This window comes from Triturus cristatus, chromosome 1_2, assembly GCF_964204655.1.
Source record: "Triturus cristatus chromosome 1_2, aTriCri1.1, whole genome shotgun sequence".
Taxonomy (NCBI): Eukaryota; Metazoa; Chordata; class Amphibia; order Caudata; family Salamandridae; genus Triturus; species Triturus cristatus.
This window is the reverse complement of record NC_140580.1, coordinates 787,750,892-787,773,067: the sequence shown is the minus strand read 5'-3', so window position 1 is coordinate 787,773,067 and position 22,176 is coordinate 787,750,892. Positions and strand designations below refer to the sequence as shown.

General features: G+C 43.8%; 1 protein-coding gene across 1 annotated transcript in view; it reads left to right on the top strand.

Annotated features, from left to right (window-relative positions):
* LOC146868040 (uncharacterized) overlaps positions 1-22,176 on the top strand; it is a 155,858-nt gene that overhangs the window by 105,536 nt on the left and 28,146 nt on the right. Inside the window, exons 7-8 of the mRNA XM_085608853.1 lie at positions 6,719-6,826; positions 7,326-7,444. Coding sequence (XP_085464979.1) covers positions 6,719-6,826; positions 7,326-7,444 — 227 coding nt within the window. The remainder of the gene's footprint in view (positions 1-6,718; positions 6,827-7,325; positions 7,445-22,176) is intronic.

Sequence of the window (22,176 nt, the reverse complement as noted above, 5' to 3'; positions counted from 1 at the left end):
ACCATTCTGTTTTAGGTCTACACATATCCCTCCCAAGTGAAGTCCCGGGTTATGAGCATGTGACTGAGTTAGTTATGAGTCAGGTCCATTTTAGCTGCCTGGCAGCACATTGTACCCGTGCCCAAGACCAAGTCAATTCTGGGGTACTATCTTTGACTGTGTTAAAAAGAGGAGCACTCCCCCCCCCACCAGGAGGCGTCTCCTTCCACATATTTATCGAGGGGTTATCTGTCAAGATCTAGTTTGTGAGCTAGGTTAAAGTAACCCACCCAGAGCACTTCCCTACTCACGTTGTCATGAATAGTGTCAAATGTTTGGGCAAATGGGATTCCTGCTGCATGTTTGGTGCATGGGATCCCATTAGAGCAATATCTCGTAAGTTTAGTTTGCCACTATAATGAGATACCTTCCCTCTTTATCTTAGACCATCTTAGAGACTTCCACAGCAAGCCATCAGTGAAAACCTTCCCTCATTATCTTTGACCGTCTCTGAGACTCCCACAGCAAGCAATCAGTGAAAAGTCAATATGATGCCAAAACTTTTCTACCCTTGGACGTGGCATGAAACTGTATGGAGTAGGATCTCCGTGACATCAGACATGTCGTGTTCGTAAGGAGGTGTGTTACTTGATCACAGTCTGTGTCGGGTTCCCCTATAATTGCCCATCATATCGTATGCCATTTGGTCGAGGAGTTCAGTTGCCACATATTCCATGGGTTGGTAAGTGTGGTATTTCACTGAGTGATTGTAGTACTCGTGGGCCATAAAGGTGGCCGGTGTGTGACATTCCTATCAATTGTTGTGCTTCCCATATCCATCTCAGCCCCCTTCCTTCTCATCAAAATCCAAAATTCAAACACCAGAAACAACCATATCAATGTGGGAATACTCCCATCAGGTGTGCTGGAAGTAGCAACTCTGTGGACAGCTACTGCCTCCACCCACTATTACTATGAATTCTGGGAAATCTATAAATATTCAATACATACATTGTTCCTCGCTGCACCAAAGGTGTACAAAGAGCCCCCTGGTAGGTATATTGTAATTTATGGCACAGTCTATTCCTACCGCAGCTTCCATAGTTGCTGGTCTTCATTTCCTATTTGCTTTTGGTTCCCAGGTACTCCATATCCACTTTGTTTTTCGTAGTTTTAGGTTCCTCAGAACTTAGTCCCAGTTAATCCATGCCTTCCTCTACCAACCTGATTACCTGGCTTTTGTCATTTATTGTGCAAATCAAGGCAAAAGGAAATGCCCATCTTTACTGGATTTGCCTTTTTCTGAGCTACACTGTGGTTTAATTGTGGCTCTCCTCCTGGCCAGGGTTTCCTGTGAGATATCTTGGTATAGCTGTAATGGGCAATCCTCAAAGATAAAACTTGGCTAGAAGTGTGTTACCTTGAATATTTCATCCTTTATCTTGAGCAGTTTAATTTTGCTCTTATATCTGTTGGTCTTCTCTCTGTCTCCACTGACGGGAGACTCTCTCTTTGCCCTCGCATGTTGGCAATGTCTTCAGAGCCCTTGTCCTTTAAAACGTGCTTGAATAGTTATTCACAGAAGGCCTCCACACTTGTCCCTTCAATAGCTTCCCTCTCTTTGTGTATTAGAATATTGTCCATTCAGGAGCAGTCCTAAAGATCTTCCCATCTTCTTTTCACCTCGTCTAGGTCCTTCGATAGTACAATATCCCCCTATGGCTTGCATCTTCCTGGATAACCTGCCAAAGAGGCCTGCATCGATCCTGACTGCCTGCAGCTGTTAAGTCAATGTGGAGGTCAATATGTCCTACATATCTGCTGGACACGCTAGTAGGTCCTCCTTAGTGAGCAGTGTATGGTCGCTTCTTTCTGGGTAGCCATTTCAAGGACCTGGGATCGAGTGTTTTGTTTCCAGAGAGCTTCCACTGCTCTGTACTCTTGGTGTACCAGAAGGACCTGAGGTCACATTGGGCTTCAACTCTGTCTGCATTCTTTAAGTGTCCCCATAGCCATCCCTGCAGCCTAGCTTCTCGGCTTGGGAAGTCGCACTTTTAGGGGCTCAAAAGAACAATTTCCACTTTGGTCTTTTGGGGGCACCGCTATGAGCCCCCTTTCAATGAAATACATTTCAAGAGGCATCCTTGCAGAGGGTACATCATCGAAACCTCCCTGCTCCCAGTACCCTCCAAGGCTACACAGTGCGAGTTGCTGATCAGCAGCAGTCTGCTAAGTGTTTGGAAAACATGAGTAAAATCCCTCAGATCAGGTAGAAGATGATGGCTCATTGCACTGTGACCGATGCCAAGCCACATATTGGGGTAAAGTTGTACTGCGCTGCATCAGCGCGCAGCTTCTCCTACAGTTTTGCCTGTTATACCGCTTTTTCACAGTTGACTATTTTTGCTTGGGCCCACTCCTGCCATTGCAGGCCTGTGTCTGGTGTTTCTGTTGAAATGTGCCATCCCTGGCTGCTTCATAGGCTGTACCATTCTGTGCAGCATTCAAGATGGCTGCACAGGCGGGGATTTGGGTCTGGGCCCCCTTCACAAGTTACAGCTCTACCCCGGGCGGGTCGGAATTCCTCCGCATCTTACCACTGTACTTACTGGTCTGGGCCTCAATAAACCCACATTTTCTCGAGGTCAGAGTAGGAACCCTCCACTAGAACATCTTCATTGCTCCAGCCCTCACATTAGTTTCATATAAAAAATGCCTACGACATTGAGTAAGACCACAGAGAGCCACGAATATGGAGTATTTTATGCTCCCTTACAGTCCAAATCATCTTAATGTATTCAATTTATTTCAGCTCCTTATGTATCTTCTTTAAATTTAGGACTGGTTTTGTCGCAGGTTAATTTTCTAAATGCAACTTCACACCAATCTGGAATACAGTGAGGCCTGAATTTTAGAAGATTAAAAAAAGTGCCAAATGTGTTTTAAAAAAAATAATTAAATGAAGGCTTTTAACTGTAAACCCTGATTTCTGAATGGCCACATTCACTGACTGTCTGAGCTTTTGTGTCAAATTGTATTTCATTTATAACCTGTATTGATATTTAGCAAACTCACAAATTGAGAATGCACATAGCAGCTTCCAGACTTTAGAATTCCATCTTCCAAATGATATGGCAAGTACATTACATAGCAACTGAACAAAGCTATCTGGTAGGCCTCTTGATAGGATGCTTACTGCCTCAAACGTCTTACCTGATTTGGTTGGTCTCAATTAAGATGCTGTGCAGCGTGGCTAAAACATTGACAATTCCAAGAGGTCTCATAGGTGAGAGCAATTGGCTTGCCAATGCTTTCTTTCTTGTGCAGAGAACAGTTATTGAGGCTTCCTCACAAAATAAAACCCAGTTCACCAAAAGGCATGTGCCCTAAGTTAGTCCTACAGGTTTCTCCTCTAACTATTACTCATAGACTCAAAGAGATTATAAATCTGCCTTTTACTTTTGGGTCAGCTTTTGCTGGATAGAAAGCTGTGGCAATTACCCGTGCTTAAAAGGTCACCTTGGAAAGAACCATTACTCAAAATTACCATCCTATCACATTATATCTTGACCAGGCAAGGTGACAGCTTACCTGGAAGAATCTGTCATTCTGCACCTTTGAAGCTTAATTTCCACTGAAATAGAGGCATTGAAAGCACCCAAACAAAAGATGTAGAAATGTTGTAGAATAATTAAGGAACATATTTGATGACAGTGTTGTGGTGGCATACTCTTAATACTTTGTCCGCTCATTTAGTGCCTACCACCATTCCATTATGTGTACTGCAGTCAGAGAAGACTGTATGTCCAACATCTTGTCAGCCTTGTTGATATGGTTTCTTAAAGACCACTGTCTTTATCTAAACGTATCCCCTTCTTGAATGAAAACCCTTTGTGGCTGTCTCACAGGACTAATTGCTGCTGCCATGTTCTTCACGCTATATGTAGGACCTGTGGCACATCTTACAAGATTGTTTGGCTGCTTTGCAATTTCCATTGCAGATGATAATTAAACAATTTGTATTGGGTTTTATCAACCATGGACATTAGCAGTTGTAGCAGGATGAGAACAAGAATGGGTGGCATTCTTACATAGACATTAACAATTGTAGCAAATAAGAAGCAGGTAGCAATCTTTAGACACATTTCAATTATAGAGCAAGAAAGAAACCAAGGTTCAGTACCTGCAAAAACAATAGGCTAGGAGTGAATTGCACTAGCTCATACTAATGGAAAATGACAGAACCCTTCATCTACGTGCTGTCATGTAAAAATATCTCCCTATGTGTCCCACAATTTTGAGGGGGACCCAATGAATAATAGGGTTGGGTTGCAAAACTAGGAAAAAGAAACTATTGGGGTGCACAAGCCATAATAGTGTAATGCTGCGAAACAGAATTTGGAGGGGTTCGTGGAGCTAGTGTGAACTCTGACGTATTGTGATGGAGAGGGAGGGTAACCAGTGACCTGAGGCCTATAAATGTAACATGATGAAGGAGGGGGGATCTCTTCAGCCAGTTACTTGTTCTTTATAAGCATAGTGTCCCCGGCAGCAGCAATAGGACGCCGGCGTAAACGACAGGCCTCTTCCCAATGCAGTGCAGAGCTGTTTGCTTCTCCCCATCTAAGTAGTGCCTTAGGCCATAGGGAGAGAGCCGGGGGGGGGTGTTGGGCCTTCCAGTGCATAGTAAAAAGACGCTTGACCTACAGGAGGGTGAGATTGGCGACTTGCACCCATACCCTGTGATTTTTCTGACTGTGGAAATTACCTAAGGCAGTACCTCCCATGAATTTAATGTGGTGTATTTTGTGACCATGGTCAATGAAGCATGTACTGCATGCCAAAAACCTGCTATTTTAAGGCAGGACCAGAGCATGTGCCAGAAGTCAGCAACTTGGGTAACACATCTAGGACAAGTGAATTGGCTGCGGGAGATATATGATTTAATCGAGAGGGTGTAAGGTAAGCCCTGTGAAGGATCATGTATTCAATATTTTTTAAACGATCATTCCTCAAAACAGTCTTAGGGGACCCTGGGGCTCTAGACTACTCGGTGTCATGAAGAGGTCTTGTTAAGTCCTCCTCCCAAAAGCCACAAAGGTGAACCAAAGAGATGTCCCTGTGTTCCCTAATAGCTTTGTATAATCATGTGATGAGATGTCGAACTCTCCCCATTAGGTATAGAGTTTGTATCACCACATGGGTATGCAGTTCTTCATCCAGTGCTCCCCATAATGATTGGAATGCCACCAGCATTTGCCCTAATGTTGGTAACCTCCAGGGGAATATTACAGTGCAGATGATAAACAACTTATAGTGTGGTTTGTCATCTAATACGTAAATAGACATCCTAATTGAGTGTTGGATGAGCCTCTCTTTTCTGAAATTAAATGTCAACAAAAATGAGATACTACTGGCTAGCAATTGGAACACTTGTTAGGAGCATACTGTCTGGCCTTCCCTGCTCCGTACACCTCCACTGCGTTCCAACAGTTGAGATCAAATACCTTGGGGTCCCTATGCACGAGGATCTCTTCTTTAAAGCTGAAATTGACTGTGTTTTCCTTCTGTTTTCATGTACTTATAATTCAAAAAAGATTCTGCTATTTTTGCAGACAGAACTTCATACTAAGATGGGCTTTGCATGTTCTGTCTCAAATCAACCGCTGTAATATTCTGTACTTCAGTTGTCCATATTGGCACTTACCAAGCTGCAGAGGATTCAAATCTGGCCAGATATGGCCAAATACCTGATGTACAAAATCTGCTACTGGTATGATTACTCTTGCCTACTCAAGTGTTTTTTTATTAACACGGTTTTAAGGCCCTGCATTTGAACTTTCTTCTCTTACTACGGGTCCCTTGGATTAGACACTTGGTGTGGGTGGATGCTCCGTAGGGCTTCTGGGCCCCAGGCCTTAAAACAACCTTCCAATTCAGATTTGAGGTCTTCACAATCATTTTGCTTTTGGAACAGCTCTTAAAACTATCTTATTAGATGAAGCTTACAGCCCATCTTTCATCCCTTTCAGTGTTTTATTTATGGTCAGGTTTAGTTTAGTTTGTTCTGTCAGTGCCAAGATGCCTCTGGGGGGAGCATGTGCACTATATCAATAATAAATCAAATGTGTTGTGCATTGCGGCTGTCTTTTCCCCCTTTTGTTTTTGTTCAGGTTTCTCTTATACTGCCCTCCAATATATGATGCGATGAGTCTTTTGTGGGGCGTGTCCTTTGTTAAGCTGTCTGGATGGCCAGTTAGACCAGAGCACGGCGCATACTCTTGCCCATTGTGGGGCGCTTCATGTATTGTTAAGAGGAGCTTGATTAAATTGCTGTGTGAGTACAAGACTTTCTGTCTTTGGTAGTATCTGTGGTACAGATACCTTCAAAACCTCCTGTAATGAAAGTTGTGATATAATGTCTATTTCAGTGGAGCAGGCTCCAAGGTAGAAACTTGTATCACTGTAGCGCTCACAACTTCAAGAGCTGGTACTGTGTATAATTCATGAAAAAGGTATAAGAAAGACTACAAAACTACCTGTGTTGGCACGGCGGTGGCCTCCTGGAAGTGTACTGATTTTGTCATTGCTGGATGGTCAATATAAATTAAAAATGGCAATAAACATTTTTTTTTTAAAGAAAGACGCATGAAACATTTTTCATTGATCATAAATTGAAAATGAGTGAACCCAGCTGATCTCTCCTACACCACTCACACTGTCTCTTTTTTAACTACAGGTGGGATTTTCTATGATGCTGCTATACATGACATAGATTTTATTAGTTGGCTGCTTGGTGAGAGAGCGCCGGACACAATATTTTCACTGGGACATGCCTTCTGCGTTGGTGAGCATCTAGGCTGTGCATTATTTCAGAAGATATTAGTTGTTTAAAACATTTGTTACTTTGAAAATCCCAACATGTCACTGTTTTCGTATGGATGAACGATCAAGCTCTTTTTTTGGCTGAAGGAATATTGGGCAGATATTCATCTTCTGGGTATTATGAATGAGTTACTTTCTCACTCTATCATAATTTTTCATGTATTTCTGTGCCTCGTAACCTGTATTTACAGAGGTTTTCCCTGCTCTAATGCACCCCCCTCCCCACACTGCATGTCTTCTATTGTCTTGTTCAATATAAGGGAGTAAGCAATGTGTGAACGGCACATACTTAATCTGTACACATGTGCTAAACATGTCATGATTGTCCTAATCTGGCACAGTACTCACCCCAGTTGCTTTTGAAGGGGTGGTTTGACTGGCTCAGACCTGTTTTCCACCCTATATCCGTGTTAGTTTTTGAGCGTTGACTGCTGCATCTACTTTCCTCTTTTGCTTCACAGACATTGCCTCTCTGAAGGATGCAGACACGGTGGCGATTAGTATGAAGTTTTCAAGCGGAGCCATTGTGACCCTCGACATCAGTCAACACTGCACCAGAAGCTGTGACCAGAGATTGGAGGTACTCAAAAGTGTACTCTTGACCCCAATCTGCAAGGGCCTGCTCAAGACAGCAGGGTTCTATTTATGCCTGCCATGTCTCTGTCTTTCTCATAACATGCGCTTTTTTTAACCGCCAAACGAAAAAGTTTTTATTTTTCGAAGTCGCTCCTCAACAGCCCTGCTCTTCAAACACTCTCCAATTTACAAGTGCCTCAGTGTGACTCATGGTGACAGCACTCTTTACTTTTCCCCCCAATGAAGTAGTATTATTAAATGGTGAATATTAAGATGAGGTAGAAACACTTCGAAAGAGTGGGGTTTGCATCTTGTGTGTGAATGCTTTTCAGAAGATCATTTGCCTAAAGGACTTGTATATCTATGGAAGTTGAATGCTGTTGAACTGTAAAGCGCTCTGACACCCAAGCTTGGGCCTTGTTTGCGCTATAGAAAACTCTAAATAAATAAATTTGAGGTTTTAAAAACCTTCCCTGGACTTGCTATCTGGCTCCAGAGGACTTTGGTTGTGTTGTGGGGCACAATGCTGGTTGGCTTCCCAGTAAGTGCCAGGCAGGATGAAGTAGGCAGAGCCCCACTCCCTACACAACCTTGTCCCTTTAAGACTCCCATTTCCTCCTTCTCTGTACCATCTCATGGTGGAAATTATCCCATTGTTAGCAGGTCTGCATGCATTTCGTTATTCCTGTTTACCGATCTAAATGTGTATTTTTTCGGGGTTTATTTATCTGATGTTAAAGTATTAACTAAAGTAATATAGCTATGTGTTTACATGGCACAGCATGACTATCAAACTATAGCTATTGAACCCTGTGTTGCTGATGTTGGGGTGGGAGGTGAGTGTGGAAGCCATCTCAGCACATGGATACATATTTGGCTCCCAATATAGGAAAACACAGTTACAAATCAGCAATCTTTGTGTCGACCTGAATGATCCAAGCGTCAGATCTGTAAACGTTCCTATAACATCCAGTTCTGTTTCTGCAAAACAATTGTGAAGCACTCCTAAAAGATAATTAAGTCTCCATTTTTCGCTCTAATGTTTGCACATTAATTATCTGAAAAATACAATGTTTTGACATTGCTTGTTTTTTAGTAACAAGCTAATCCTTACTCACTTAAACTGAACAATCTGTTATTCACTTGCAAATTGAAATACTGATCCAAACTTGTAGATGCTTATATCTGATCCTCTTTATGTCATTTTGGATCATTTTATTACAGCAAATCATGAAATATAGAAGCAGAGTAGAGTTTGAGAAAGACAATTGGGAACTAAGTGGAGGAATGTCTTGGTACAGTGGAAGGGGAAAATGAATGATGGCAGAGTTTGCTGTAGATAACAATAAAATAAGTAAACATGAGTGGTATTAACTAGGAAAATACAGACCTTGGTGTAGGTCATTGGTAAGGGTGGGCGACAATTTCCGTTCCGCTTGCGGAAATTGCGAAAATCCGACATTTTCGTGTTCCGCGCGGAACGCGAAAATGTCAAAACTTCCGCGATCCGAGAGGGAACGGAAATTGTTGCCCACCCTTAGAGTAAAGCCGCTCACCAAGCGCCCTTTCATTTAGTTTTGTGAGCTACATTCGCGGTAATAATATTTTCAATATTATCAAGCTAGGATGCGCGCGCACAGAAAGGCATCAAAGGGCCAGCCACGTTCAATGTAACTGGCTTATTCGAAGGTTCGACAATTGGATAGCGTAAAATGTTAATTATACTATTCATATATGTATACATGGGGACGTGTGTCTTGATATTTGAGGCCTCCTTGCAAGATAGTAAACACGTTAACTTGTGTGATCTTGTGCCTGTCCGCTCCCGGCATCAGGCAGTGCTTTGAAAGTAAGACCCCTACGTCTGTTTGTCCCTGTCAGCATTTTCTTTTCTTTTTCTGTCTATATATCTTGAGTTTATTCCGCTATTTCCTCTCCCTGCAAGTCATTGGTGGAATTTTCCATAAATTGAATTTTTCGTTATTTGCCCTCTATTTTAAATATAATCCAACGAGGCAGCTCAGTGACCTGGGCAGTGGCTGCAGTGACTTGCATAGAAGCGGTCCCTCGAGCCTTTTCATCCCGTCTGCCATTTATCCTTCTAAGGTTGAGTGCCTGAGCCCAGTTGGTTCTATCAGTCATAGTCAAAGCGTTTAGCATTTAGAGGCAACTCATTTGAAAGGGCCGAGCGCTTTGCATTGGCAACGTTATTATGTGTTTTCAGCTGGAAATTTTGGAAGAAAAGTAAAATATAAAATATTTGTTCTGTTGAAAATCACATGTTCACCTCGATGCCAAGTGGTTTCCACACAGTTATTGTGAGAGTTGCCTGTCTCCAGAGAAGCCGAGCAGAGTGCATGGGTCCGGCAGCGGAGGGGAGGGGATGATGATGCTGCAACAGGAAGCGTGTGATTGGATGTGGGGGTGGGGAGGAGAGCGCGAGCTGGGAGAGTGCTGAGCAGGCAGTAATGACATGCACCAGCTCTCCATCCCATCGGATGCATGCATGTATCACAGGAGAGACCTGTGACTGGAGGGGAGAGGAGACCGTAGGAGCAGGGTCACCCCGCCACAGCATCCGGGGTGTCCAACAATGATGACCCAAGCAAAGGGCATCGCGCAGGGAGGGCAGGTGGCAGGTGCTCCCAGGTGTTAACTGTTATTGTTATAGAGCGATCGGTCAGCACACAAAAATCTCCACGATCACGCAAAATCTTGCGTGATCGTGGAGATCTTTTGCCGTTTCGCAATATTTTGCGAAAGGCACTTTCGCAAATTTCGCCTTAGTCATTGGATGGTAGAATGAAAGGTACGAAAAGTATGTTGAACTGTTAGGAACAGAATAGTGGCGGGAACAGTAAACTGGTTGAACCTTGGGATGCCGAGATTTATGTAGAAAATGAGCAGAGACCTGTCAAAGGCAAATCAATAAGACTTTGAAAATGCTTGTGCAGTAGTGGGCAGGCATTGCACGTGGTTAGGTTTCTGAGTCGACAGCATTTTCATGAGATGGTATTAGACTGAACAAAAACAGGCAGTGTAAAGCGATATGACTTAGTTTGCATGGCGCCATACAATCGAAGCCTGAGCACAGGAGATAATAAAAACAATTAATTCCCCCCCTTGGGACTACTCACCAATGCAGCACAAAAATGTATGTTAATGCTGACGACGTACAACTGTACCCATCTTACCTTCAATGAACACATCACCAAAAAAGACTAATGTTGACCCGCTCTGTGAGGCTTCCTTAAAGAAAGTGAAACCATTTCTCTGAGGAAGAGACTTCTGAATGAATTTCCAAGCCTTTTTACTCTTGAATCTTAATTCCCTGCTCCACATCTTCCCAGACTCCACAATAGATCCCTTAGGGGCATCCTACATTCTTCTGCATGCCTTATCAATGGCTTGTAGAAATATGACCACATCATTCCCAGCATGATGAAAATCTACTGGCACCTCTTGCTAGCCTACACCCTCTTCAAAAGCAGCTCACCATCTACAGAGTGGTATAATAAATGTTGCTAAGGATGTAGCACATAGAAGCAGAAAAGCACATTAACGGACCCATAGATAATTTGTGAACCCCAAATTCAGGGAGTCCTATAGCCAATATCCTAATCTTCAGATTCAAAGTTCCAATTGACAGCAATAACAACCTCTGTGACAAAAACATTTCTTCCAAGCAAATATACCTGAAAAAAGTAAGAAGAGGCCTCTAGCCATTGCCAGCAAATAAAAAACGTCTAACCAACAAAAAGCAATGACTTGCACCTTTCCTCTGAACTCTTGAGCACCCATGTGGCAGGATGTCAGTCACAATCTTCTACAGCAGAAAGAGAAAATAAAGATACCCAGTGTAATGTTGTGTTTGTGGGCTTTATATTCAGCTTCAAAATTGCACCACCAAATATTGCTTCTCAAGGATCATCCAGGCCTCCCGGTTGAAGAGGTTCACCTACTAAAAGCAAAATATGTGATTAAGAAAGTTCCCAAAGCCCAAAAGAGCGGATAGATTTTACTTTCTGGTAGCAAAGAGATGACTGCCAGTATAGTCTTGATATGAAAACCATGACCAAATTAGTCATGAAGTAGAACTGAAAAAGGAGAACTGATGTGCTCCGTAGATCTTTAGGATATTTATTATCACATTCTTGTCACAAATATATATATATTAGTTTCTGAGATTTTGTTGTGAATAGTCAAGAACTGCAGTATTTGTTCCGTTCATGTGGTATGAAATCAACTCCATATCCCTTTTCTAACTACAAAGCTCTACTAGGAGACTGTTACAAAAAGTGAGTTCTTTGTCCTATTTCTTGACTGGGTTTTCAAGTTAAATTCATGCTAGAAAGTCCAACCCAATTTGTAGGGAACATTCATTAGTCCTCCAACATATGGGCTCAAGATGGTAAACCACAACAAGGCAACCTCCCGTGCAGTGCAGAGAATAAAAAAAAACTTGGAGCTGGATTGATTAAAAGGGTCTCCTGGTATAATGCGGTCCTCAAACTGATAATGGGTGGATTTCATTCATACTGGGCCATGCATGAGCTCTCTCCAAGAACAATAGAAAGATCACTGGTGCCAGAGATTGAGAGACTGGGAGGACAAGCTGGCATTTATCTACATTATGTGTCCTATATTCTGCGTGACGTTCCAGGCAAAGAACGTGCATGAGGAGAAGCCCATTGAGGACTATATTCCTGGTCAATCGCTAATAATGAATGCTTCTATGGCAATTTAGAGACCCCAGGAGGACCTCATGAGCCAAGAAGCCTTATCACTGAATTAAAAGACTTAACACAATAGTGAGAAATGGTAATCATTTCTCAGATCTTTGACGTCTTCCATAAAGGGAAACTCTTTTCACTTTTGCAGATAAGAGCATCATGTATTAATTAAACAACCAATGAAGAATGAGATGCAAACTCTCTTGAAGGAGGCTTAAACAATCTTGCTATGGCTGCAAGTCAAGGTCCGCAGCTTGCAACAATTCACCTTGCAAGTGTGAAGTATGTGAGAGTAGATTTCTCTCAGAAGACCCCAAATGCAACATTGAGATCAGTATCCAGAAGATTATTCACACAGCGCTAATTTCAGGAGTTGGATCGCTTCACAAATATGAAACCAGAACAATTATGAAACCTTTAATCCAGGAAACCGGTTACAGTGTGCCCTTTTGATCAGATGAGAAGGCATTTTTATCTTCATTTACCCTCCATTTCTTTTCTACAACTGTCCTCCTCAGATTGAAAGAGTCCACAGTCGGTACAATCCAGATGGCCCTGACGTGATCCCAGTAGCGTTAGCTACTAGACTTGATTAACCCTGTGGTGAAGGAGCACATGAGATCAATTCATATTGTTTTTCCTCCAAATTAATCACATGAATGGTTGACTGGTGGTCATTTTGACAACTTGAGTTGTAAGGCTATTGGAGAAGGCTGGAGTTAGATGACTCCCTATAATTTTGGTCGAACAGTTAGCATGGCCATGATAGAGAGATGTATCTGTGCAGCCCATGGCGGCAAAGTCCTGCAAACTCCTCATAACAGCTGTGACCCTTAGGTGCTCTTCAGTTGCTCTCCATTCTTTGGTTGATTGATCGGGCAATCAACACAGGAGACAAATGCTTGTGCTCTCTTAATAGTTTAAGCCACTGCCACTGTCATGGGGATCAGGCAAGTATCTGACTACAGTCACTGAATTATGGACAACAAAGAGCATCTAGTTTTAGAATGAGATCCATTGACAACACCAACAGAGTGAACATGCTGGAAAATTTGGAGTTGGGTGAAGCTGTATGTCCCACAGAAAACACACATGCTGGTGCGAAGAGCTAGTTTATAGTCAGTTCTCACAAGGTGAGCATTTCTGTCCTATGGTAGAAGGAAGAGCAGTGAAACATGTGACACAAAATGGTTTAATCAAGGGTGGATGTTTTATGGCATATATGTTGTGGCCACCCATACTTTTATCCCTTTCTCCCGGAATATCACCATATCCTGTGGACTTTTGCTCCCCTAATCACTCACATGGAGCAACAATTCATCAGGTCTGTCTTTCAACTCTCAAACTGTGTATCAAAACCTTTAAAAAGCTTACAGCACTTATGCGCATCACCTCCTTCCACATTATCTACACAACATTTTGAAGGTAAGACATTCCTTCAGATTGGTAAAGCACTAGTGTCTGCCATAATATTTTGCCAACTATTGACCTTTTTTGGATTTTGTCCATTACCTTAGTTTCTGCTCCTTTCTCACTTTCTTTTATGTGAACAACTTTCACCCCCACATTCTTTGTTACCTCTTTTCTCCCCAGTATATAGACACACAGCATTGGGTGCTCAATTCTCTAGTCTGATTCTATTAACTGGTGTAGCAAGAGATTATCTTTAAGCCATGAGTTACACCTTGGAAAAGAAGCAGATCACGCATGCGCATGTCAGGCAGCGGGGCCGGCTAAGGATCACTTTTGAGCAGGGAGGGCTGCAGTGCTTTGGTGCTACCGCATAATCTGAGGAGCACGCCAAGCACTCTCCCTACAGACTTCCGCGGTGGTGAATCCCCCCCTTTGCCCTCTTTGCCAGGAGCTAGAGAATGTGGGCACTGCCTCAGCAAGGAGTGGTGTGCTCGACCTCAGCTCTTCTTATGGTTTTCCCGGGTCACGGCAGTGACTGCGTCCCTGATTTGGCGTGATAGCAACCTCACTGCCTCAAAACGGTCAATAAAGGTTGCGCCATTTGTTTCTATGCTCTCACTCACTCCAGGCAATGAGTTTGTGTTTCTCCTTTTTCCCATTTCAAGAGGTTGGCTAGATGATCTTTTTTACGTTCCTTGCCAAATTCAATATTCATATAGTCTTCCTGTGTGATGTCTTTTTTTGTTCCTGTCTCCTTTATATTTAAAGCAGAAAAAAGATTCTTGCGCTGCAATACTATGCAGTTGAAGTGTATTTTTCTGACTTGCTGTTTGTGGCAGTCTTTCTCTTGCATCAGTGTGCTTGATCTCTTCCTTGGGGAACTGCTCTAAAGCGCTTTTTTTGCGCATTGAGCTTTTTTCTTAATTTGGAATTCCTTCCTACAGACACTAATCTCCTACATGTTTACAGTAGTGGGGCACACAATGGCTACTGGAGTACATTGTCCCTAGCTTTGACAATACAAATCAAAGAAGGACTGAGCATTCCTGCGTCCACCCACTAACACCATGACCCTCCACACTCTTTTGCATAACTATAATGCGGCATAGATTGATCACATCACCTTTCATCCTTTGAGCACCAAAATTGCAAGTTCTGGCCAGCCTGCATTGATGCAGCCCTGCAGCACCCTCACCAGTCCTCTGAGTGTACACCTCAGTGGTCTCTTTCAAAAACTGTACTCAGCTATCTTCCTTTCCACACACACATACACTCTCTATCTCTCTCTTCCAACTACTCTCTCTCTCTCTCTCTCTCTCTCTCTCTCTCTCTCTCTCTCTCTCTCTCTCTCTCTCTCTCTCTCACCCAGCAAACATATAGCATTTATCCCATCGTGGCCACTGCAAAAGAAGCTCCATCAGAGATGCCAAAAACCACAAAACTGTAGGTGTATTCCACGTCTCATACCAAACATCTATATGCAATACCTTTAGTTTTATACCTATGCAGTCAAACTTCACTGAATTCTCACTTGCCAATACTCTGATTTACTGGTGTTTTCCATAGGACTTTACCAGTCATGTCTATTTCAGAAATACTCAAATCATTGGCACAAACAAGTTTTCAGCACAATGGTCAAGAGCATTTTTTTAAATTGAGCAGGAAATATGAAAATTCTACAGTAAAATACAATTTGGCTCCAGTGGCAATTGTTATGGTGTGCAGTAAATTGATTGCCTGCAATATCTGTCTTGAAGCTCAGCAGCCCATGTTCACCAGTGCTCACTTTGCCACTGGATTCAAGCTAGCCTGGCTGATGAGGGGTGTTACCCCGAAACGGGTCCCAGGATGCTTGTTTCCTGTCCAGGGAAGACCTGGCTTGGCAGTTCTAGCTGGACTGTTCCCATGAGGAACAGGGTCAAGACTGATTTGCATATGCCTGGGTCTGAACTAGGGTGGCAAAGTGAGCTAAATAACGATGCTGGATTTAATCCAGATATAATAGTGACTGGGGGTGAGTGCCTAAAATGTTTCAGCGCTCCGTCCATCATCTTATTATGTTTGCACTCACATAAACCATCTCAGTTCTCCCCTTCATAGAAGTCTATTCTTGTAAACTCAAATAGACCCTCTGCTCACTTATAGGTATACAAAAACGACTATTTTTACTTCAGCCAGGATTTTGATCTTCATTGGGAATGCCTCAACTATCAAACAGAATGGTACCATCAACACTCTTCTGTCAATTACTCCATTGTGGAAGACATCTGGTCTGAAATGTCCTCATCTTTGATCCCTCAGTTGACCAGACTTTAGAGAGCAACTTCCTCTCATTAATACAAAAAAAAAAAAAAACTCCTTAGTTGAGGTGGGGCTTGGAAGTCCTAGATGGCGGACCTGGGGCTCTGAAGCGCTAAACCTCATTGTGTGTAAAGATTTGGAATCCAGTGGCTGGAGGCGCCATCCTACCCCCTCTCGTACTTCCGGTTCTCCCCATAATCCCCAGGGTTTGAGCCACACTTGTGAGGAGCTAGCGACTCCCTTCCAGGGGCTGGCGGAGACCTAAGACCAACAGGAGGGTACATTCAGAGGGAGATGGCCGTGAACAGAGACACACTCCTTGCCTTACCACCCCCACTATCAAACCCCTCCTGGTGCTGATGATGACGAGGGACGCCAGCCGGACTGATTGAGCCCAGACTGCAGTCGCCATTGGCCTCCTGTATGTGAAGAAAGCCCGGTTGGTGCAGCCATACAGGAGGAGGGGGACTGTGGTTGGGCCTACCCTGTTAGGCGCTGACGGCCTGTTTGGAGTGTGTCTCAGGAGAGGAGCCTGGGTGATGTGGTCGAGAACAATAACATGGACCTCTCAGTGCCACTGATGACACAGGACCTGAAGACTATGGTCAGAGTCCAGACAAAGCAGGTGGAGACCTTCAGCTGGTACAAGGAGGTCTATCAGACCCTGAGGAAGGAGGCTGGCTGAGCTTGGGCGAGCCGCAATTGTGAATATCGGCCTGTTCTACGCAAGATGGGGTGCAGCCATGATCCTCCATGGGGTTGACTCGGTGCTCTCACCTCAGATGCTGCCTTGGCAACCCTGCGAATGAGATAAAGGCCCCTGACGTGCAAGTAGAGACCAGGACCTACTGCCCTTGCAGGGATTGACTGCCTGAGGTCCACCATGGTGAAAAACTACGCTGTTGACCAGGAAGGTGTGTGACAGTGAGAGGGGCCCGTGGTGGGGGGGCTGCATGTGAGTGAGCAGAAAGGAGACTGCGTGTGGTACAGAACAAGGGCACCCAGACAGGGAACAAGCCGGGAGATAACCACAGGACTCTCTCTCCACACCCCTCCCCCAATTCCCTACCAGATCTATAGACCCCTCTGATAGAGGCGGCGCACCACAGGTAGCGACCCCAGTAACAAAGGTAGCCACGAGAACAGGGCCCAACACCACACTCCCTGGTCCCCATATTGGTAGACTGGCAGAACCTCCTTTGTCCCCATATTGGTAGACTGGCAGAAATAATGCCCTATCCAGCGGAGACTCAATAAATCCATGAGTCACTGTCCTGTGTTGCCCCTGGCCCATGTGGTCCTGTATGTCACCCAAACAGATCACAGTGGGCAAAGACGAGACCCTGACACAGCTGGTACAAGGGAAAATAGGCCAGTTCACAAAGCCCGCCAAACCCTGGAGCCAGGGATTGATAACGCCCACATGGACCCCAATGGAAACTAGGGGGATGCTGCCATGCCTGCCCTCATCCTGCAAGCGATCAAAGACTCTAAACAGGTTCTGGAAGGCAAGTATGGTGGTTGGTGGTTGAGGTCTCTCTCCTCCGTCAGGACCTTGAAAAGCTCGCAGAGCATACGACGGAGGTTGAAATCGTTGTCTTCACAGTAGAAGATGAAATGACCTCCCTTCGCAAAGAGGTTAGGCAGGTGCAATGCTTGACAGCGGGCCTGGAAAAGAGGACGGAAGACGCAGAGGGCTGTTCCAGGAGGAATAATCTGCAGTTAGTAGGGGGAGAGTCGGAAAAGGTACTGAGGGCAGCAGACCAGAACAATTCCTCACCACCTGGCTAGGAGACTGGCTCCCCAAGGGCTGCCTAGCTCGTTTCTGAGAGGGCTCATAGATCCCTGGCACCCTGCCCTCTGCCCAGGGCCCCGCTCCCCATTATCATGCAGATCCTTAACTATGCTGACAGGGACTTGGGCTCTGCTAGACAGCGGAAACAATTGACTTGCGCATATGCCACAGTTCTCCTATTCCTGGACTTTACTAGCAAAGTTCAGCAAATGTGCCGATCCTTTGTGGGGGTCAAGCAGAAACTCAGGTCAGTGCAAATTTCATACATGATGATATTCCTTTCCAGACTGAAAGTGATGTTTGCAGGGAAATTACTATTCTTTGACACCCCAGAGGCAGTGTGGGAGTGGGTGGGGGAGCAGAGTCCTCTCCGACAGCACATCACCCAGGCTGACCATCATGAGAGGGGGAACCAAGATCAACACCCTCAATTGACCACTCTGCACCCCAAAGAAAGGAGGAGCCGGCGTTGTAGAAGGGGACACTGACTGTCTGCAGGGACCATGGATGTATCTTCCTCTTCAGAGGCAGACATGAGCCTTAGCCCAGCCCGATGGCAATATTGAGGACACTACCACTGAATCACTACCCTATCTGCCTGCCTGGACCAGGGTCTGACAAAAGATTGTATTTCATAACCTCTAGACACTGAATAATCCTTAACAATATACGTAAATGGGTCGAATAACAAAATAAAAATGGGGGAGATACTCCTGCAAGCCAACAAATGGGCGCTAGGTGAGCTCATACTGCAGGAAGCACACCTCCTGGGTACGCGCTGTCAGTCCTGGGCAGACATGGATACACCGAGTCTTCCTCGCAGGCTCTACAAAAGAATCCCGGGGCTTCTTCCTAGATGGATTTGTGGTGTGGAGTGCCATTGGGATACCCACAAAAGGAGATATAAGGGAAATTTTGCATATTAAATTCTTTGGCCAACTACAGAAAGAATATGTCCTTTTTTCAGTACCTCTAGGTCCGGCATGCTCTGCAGAAGTCAACTGCACACCTCTAGGGTGTCCCAGAATTTAACCCATTAGAACTTAAACTGTTGGTGGAACGGCAGAGGAAGAAGGCCATCTTCTCTCTCTACAGGGTGCTAATAGTCAATATGCCGGACCTGGGGCAGACGCTTAGAAAATAGTGGAAGAGGGACTTGGGCCGTTGGAAGGTGAGCATTATGTGAAGGCGAAAATGGCTTCAAGAGAGCTGGTGATCCCGGCAAGGCTTTGCCTTATTCAGTTTAAATATTTTAATAGAATATACTTTACACCAATGTGCTTGTGTCATATGGGGAGGATTCGCACATCAGCCTGCACCAGATGCGGGGATGCTGAGGGTGCAGTTCTGCACATTGGATGGGAGTGCCCAGAAATCACCAGATACTGGACAAGGATACACACAGGACTATTGCCTATTGAGGCCACCTCCCGAATGGCTGTACAAGGGATAATGTTTGGCTGGATAGGGAACTAGACGGGGAATTAAATAGTTGCTCCAGAACTGATGATTGGGAAACGTGAGATAGCACGACACTTAAGGTCGGTGGCGATTCCAACCATGGGAGATTGAAGTCAAGTTATGGACTCCTGTGCAGCGGTGGAAGAAAGAGTGTACCTAGGACAAGAATGCCCTGAGAAACACAAAAAAATCAAGGTCCCCATGCTGGAACACGATCGGATGGTTGTTGATTGGGAAGGCAGACATGGAAGTCGGGGAGGGGGATGGGTGGTGCAAGGAAGACCGACATCCTATGTATATTAGGGAAGTAGTTGGGGCCGTGAGGTTGTCCCGCATGACCAGCTGCAACAATGTTTTTAGCATGATGTTGTACATGCACTGTTCTTACAGGGAAAAGCTAATAAAAAGTTTTTTAAAAAACAAAACCTTTGTTGAAGAACATAAAAGCAGCCTCATTGAGAAGCGTTTCATTGATTGCCTATTCAAATTAGTTGTATGTGTCTTTTGAGTCTACTTGTATACAGTCTAAAGTACCTATGATGTCACATCTGCACCAAAGTAAGGTACCACTGAATCTATCTCTCAGCAAAGGATGTGCTGAAAAAGGAGCAGGAAGATAAGGAATCCAATTCTGAGTCTTTCTTTTGCCCTCATGATCAGAAGTAATAGTATCACGAGATTGATCACTGTGAAAGAGGTACCGTTTTACATCTACTTTCCAGGATCTACATCCTAGTCTTGCTATGGGCCAGCTAACCTTTTGACATCTGACAATGATGGAGCAGTTCTATAATAGATTATCAGGCACAGTTTTGCACCACTTGTCACTCAAAAAAATTACTTTCTCATTTAATTTACAAATAAAATCGGAGAAATATGTTTAAAGAAATATTTGACAAGAGGTGAGGTTTTGGCCGGCCGGTTGGGGTGCCCACTTACAATACATATGAACTCAATGTCATGGATCTGAAAAAGAAAAACAGTTGCACATAAGTGTCTTGGCACTGAGGGCTGATAGGTGCTGCAGCCTTTTGGAATTGTTAAGTCTAGGCGTGGAGAATCAACATAATCTCCATGTTTTATATCAGAAAACAAGTAGTCGAAGATCTCTTCTTTCCATCAAAGCTGCATTCGGTGAATTCATGCCATGAAGATTCGGGGCAGCATGAGGAAAGAACACACTGCAGTTTTAATAATATTCAATCACAAAACCCCCCTATTTCAAAGATGTGTTCATCATTAATAGAGCTACAACACATCATAGGGCCTGATTCACAAAAGTAATCTGAGACAAAATCCTAACTTTACGACTTTCGGTATTCACAAAAGGCATTTAGGAGTAGTAAAGTTAGGATTACTACCTTTATTACTCCTAAACTGAGACAAAATCCTAACTTTATGACTTTCGGTATTCACAAAAGGTATTTAGGAGTAGTAAAGTTAGTAATCCTAACTTTATTACTCCTAAATGCCTTTTGTGAATACCGAAAGTCGTAAATTTAGGATTTTGTCTCAGATTACTTTTATGAATCGAGCCCATAGATAACAGAGATAATCCTGTCTGACCTGACGTCCTAACTGTAAAGGCACCTGTGATGAGAACAGAAAACAGTCAGTAAGTCATTATCCCAGTCCCTTTATTGATCTGTGAGATGCCTTACCAATTCCTGGGAACTGCTTTCACAATTCACATTTTCCTTGCTTTAGGTGTTTTGGAAAATGGTTCTCTCTTCTGGCCTGTATTCTAAAAATATATGGAGCAGATGTGATTTAGTTCTATCAATAATGACAAAAACCTTTGAACATCAAAGCTTTGGTTTATCTGTTAGACAGTTCAGTAAAAGATATTAGAAGATCTCATGTCAGGCCTATTCAACAGAAACTCACTTCAGGGTCAAGTGAACATGTCATGTCCGTGGCAGTTGGATGAGCAGCAGCTTTGGCAAGTCCTCAACAGGTACTCCTGGATCGGGTTGCTGTGTATGAGCACAAGCATTGCTAGCCTCCAGCCTTTACCATCAGGCTTTGGGAACCCAGGAGAAGGCACGTTCAATGAAATAGTCAGGAATCTTTACTTAAGCCTTTCCTCCTGTCCTCTTAATTGCCATAAGAAAGCCAATTGTAATTTCCCTATATGCAGTTAATATGGACAAGCAGTGCCAGCCTTTCCCATCTGGCTTTGGGAACTGGAGATCGAGGAGAAGTCATTTTTAATGAAATGGTCAGGAATCTTTGCTTACACCTTTCCTCCCATGCCCCTGATTGCTTTCCAAGATGATAGTGAGATGAAAGCTAATCGTTATTTCTTCAAATAGAGCATGACAGTTTTGGTGCATGGATCGCCGGGCATTCTCCATAGGAAAGCCTTCAGTTTCAGAGACCATCCTGCACTAAAATGGAGAGGTGAGGCATTTACTTTTACTGGATGTACAAATGTCCATCCAGGAAATCAGATCAGATTAGATGTAGATGTGTGTTGGAGGAGGGGGAGGTGGATGTGTGGGGGAAAAGGTGATGTTCCATAGCTTCTCATCCAGCCCTGTCTCCTTCCCTGTGATGCTATAGATTCGCTCGTTCAACACCTTATGCACTTCCACAGGGGGAAATGACCTCTGCAAAGACAGGAGATCTGTGCCTCTACTCCTAAAGACCTAAACAGTGCAGTGGTTATTATGTTATCAAATGTGAGTTTAAACATAACATGTTTACCAGGGCCTTCCAGTCTCCTAGCTGGAATGTAATTCTTAGCATTTAATCAATGAAAAGTACAAAATTTGGAAATCTATAGTTAAAGATTTTCTATAGAGAATTGTCATGCAGCAGAAGATGTAAGTTTAACAGTTGGCAAAGCTTATGTTTGAGAATCTTAAGAAAATAAAATGAATTATGCTGTCTATGAGTAAGTTTTTCCAGCAGTGTATCTTTCATAGACTTGCATGCTTGAATTGCTCTCCATAACCAGTAATACTCTGCATGGCACCTAATGATAAATAAAACATGCACATTTATGAAAATTGCCAATGCTAGAGATCT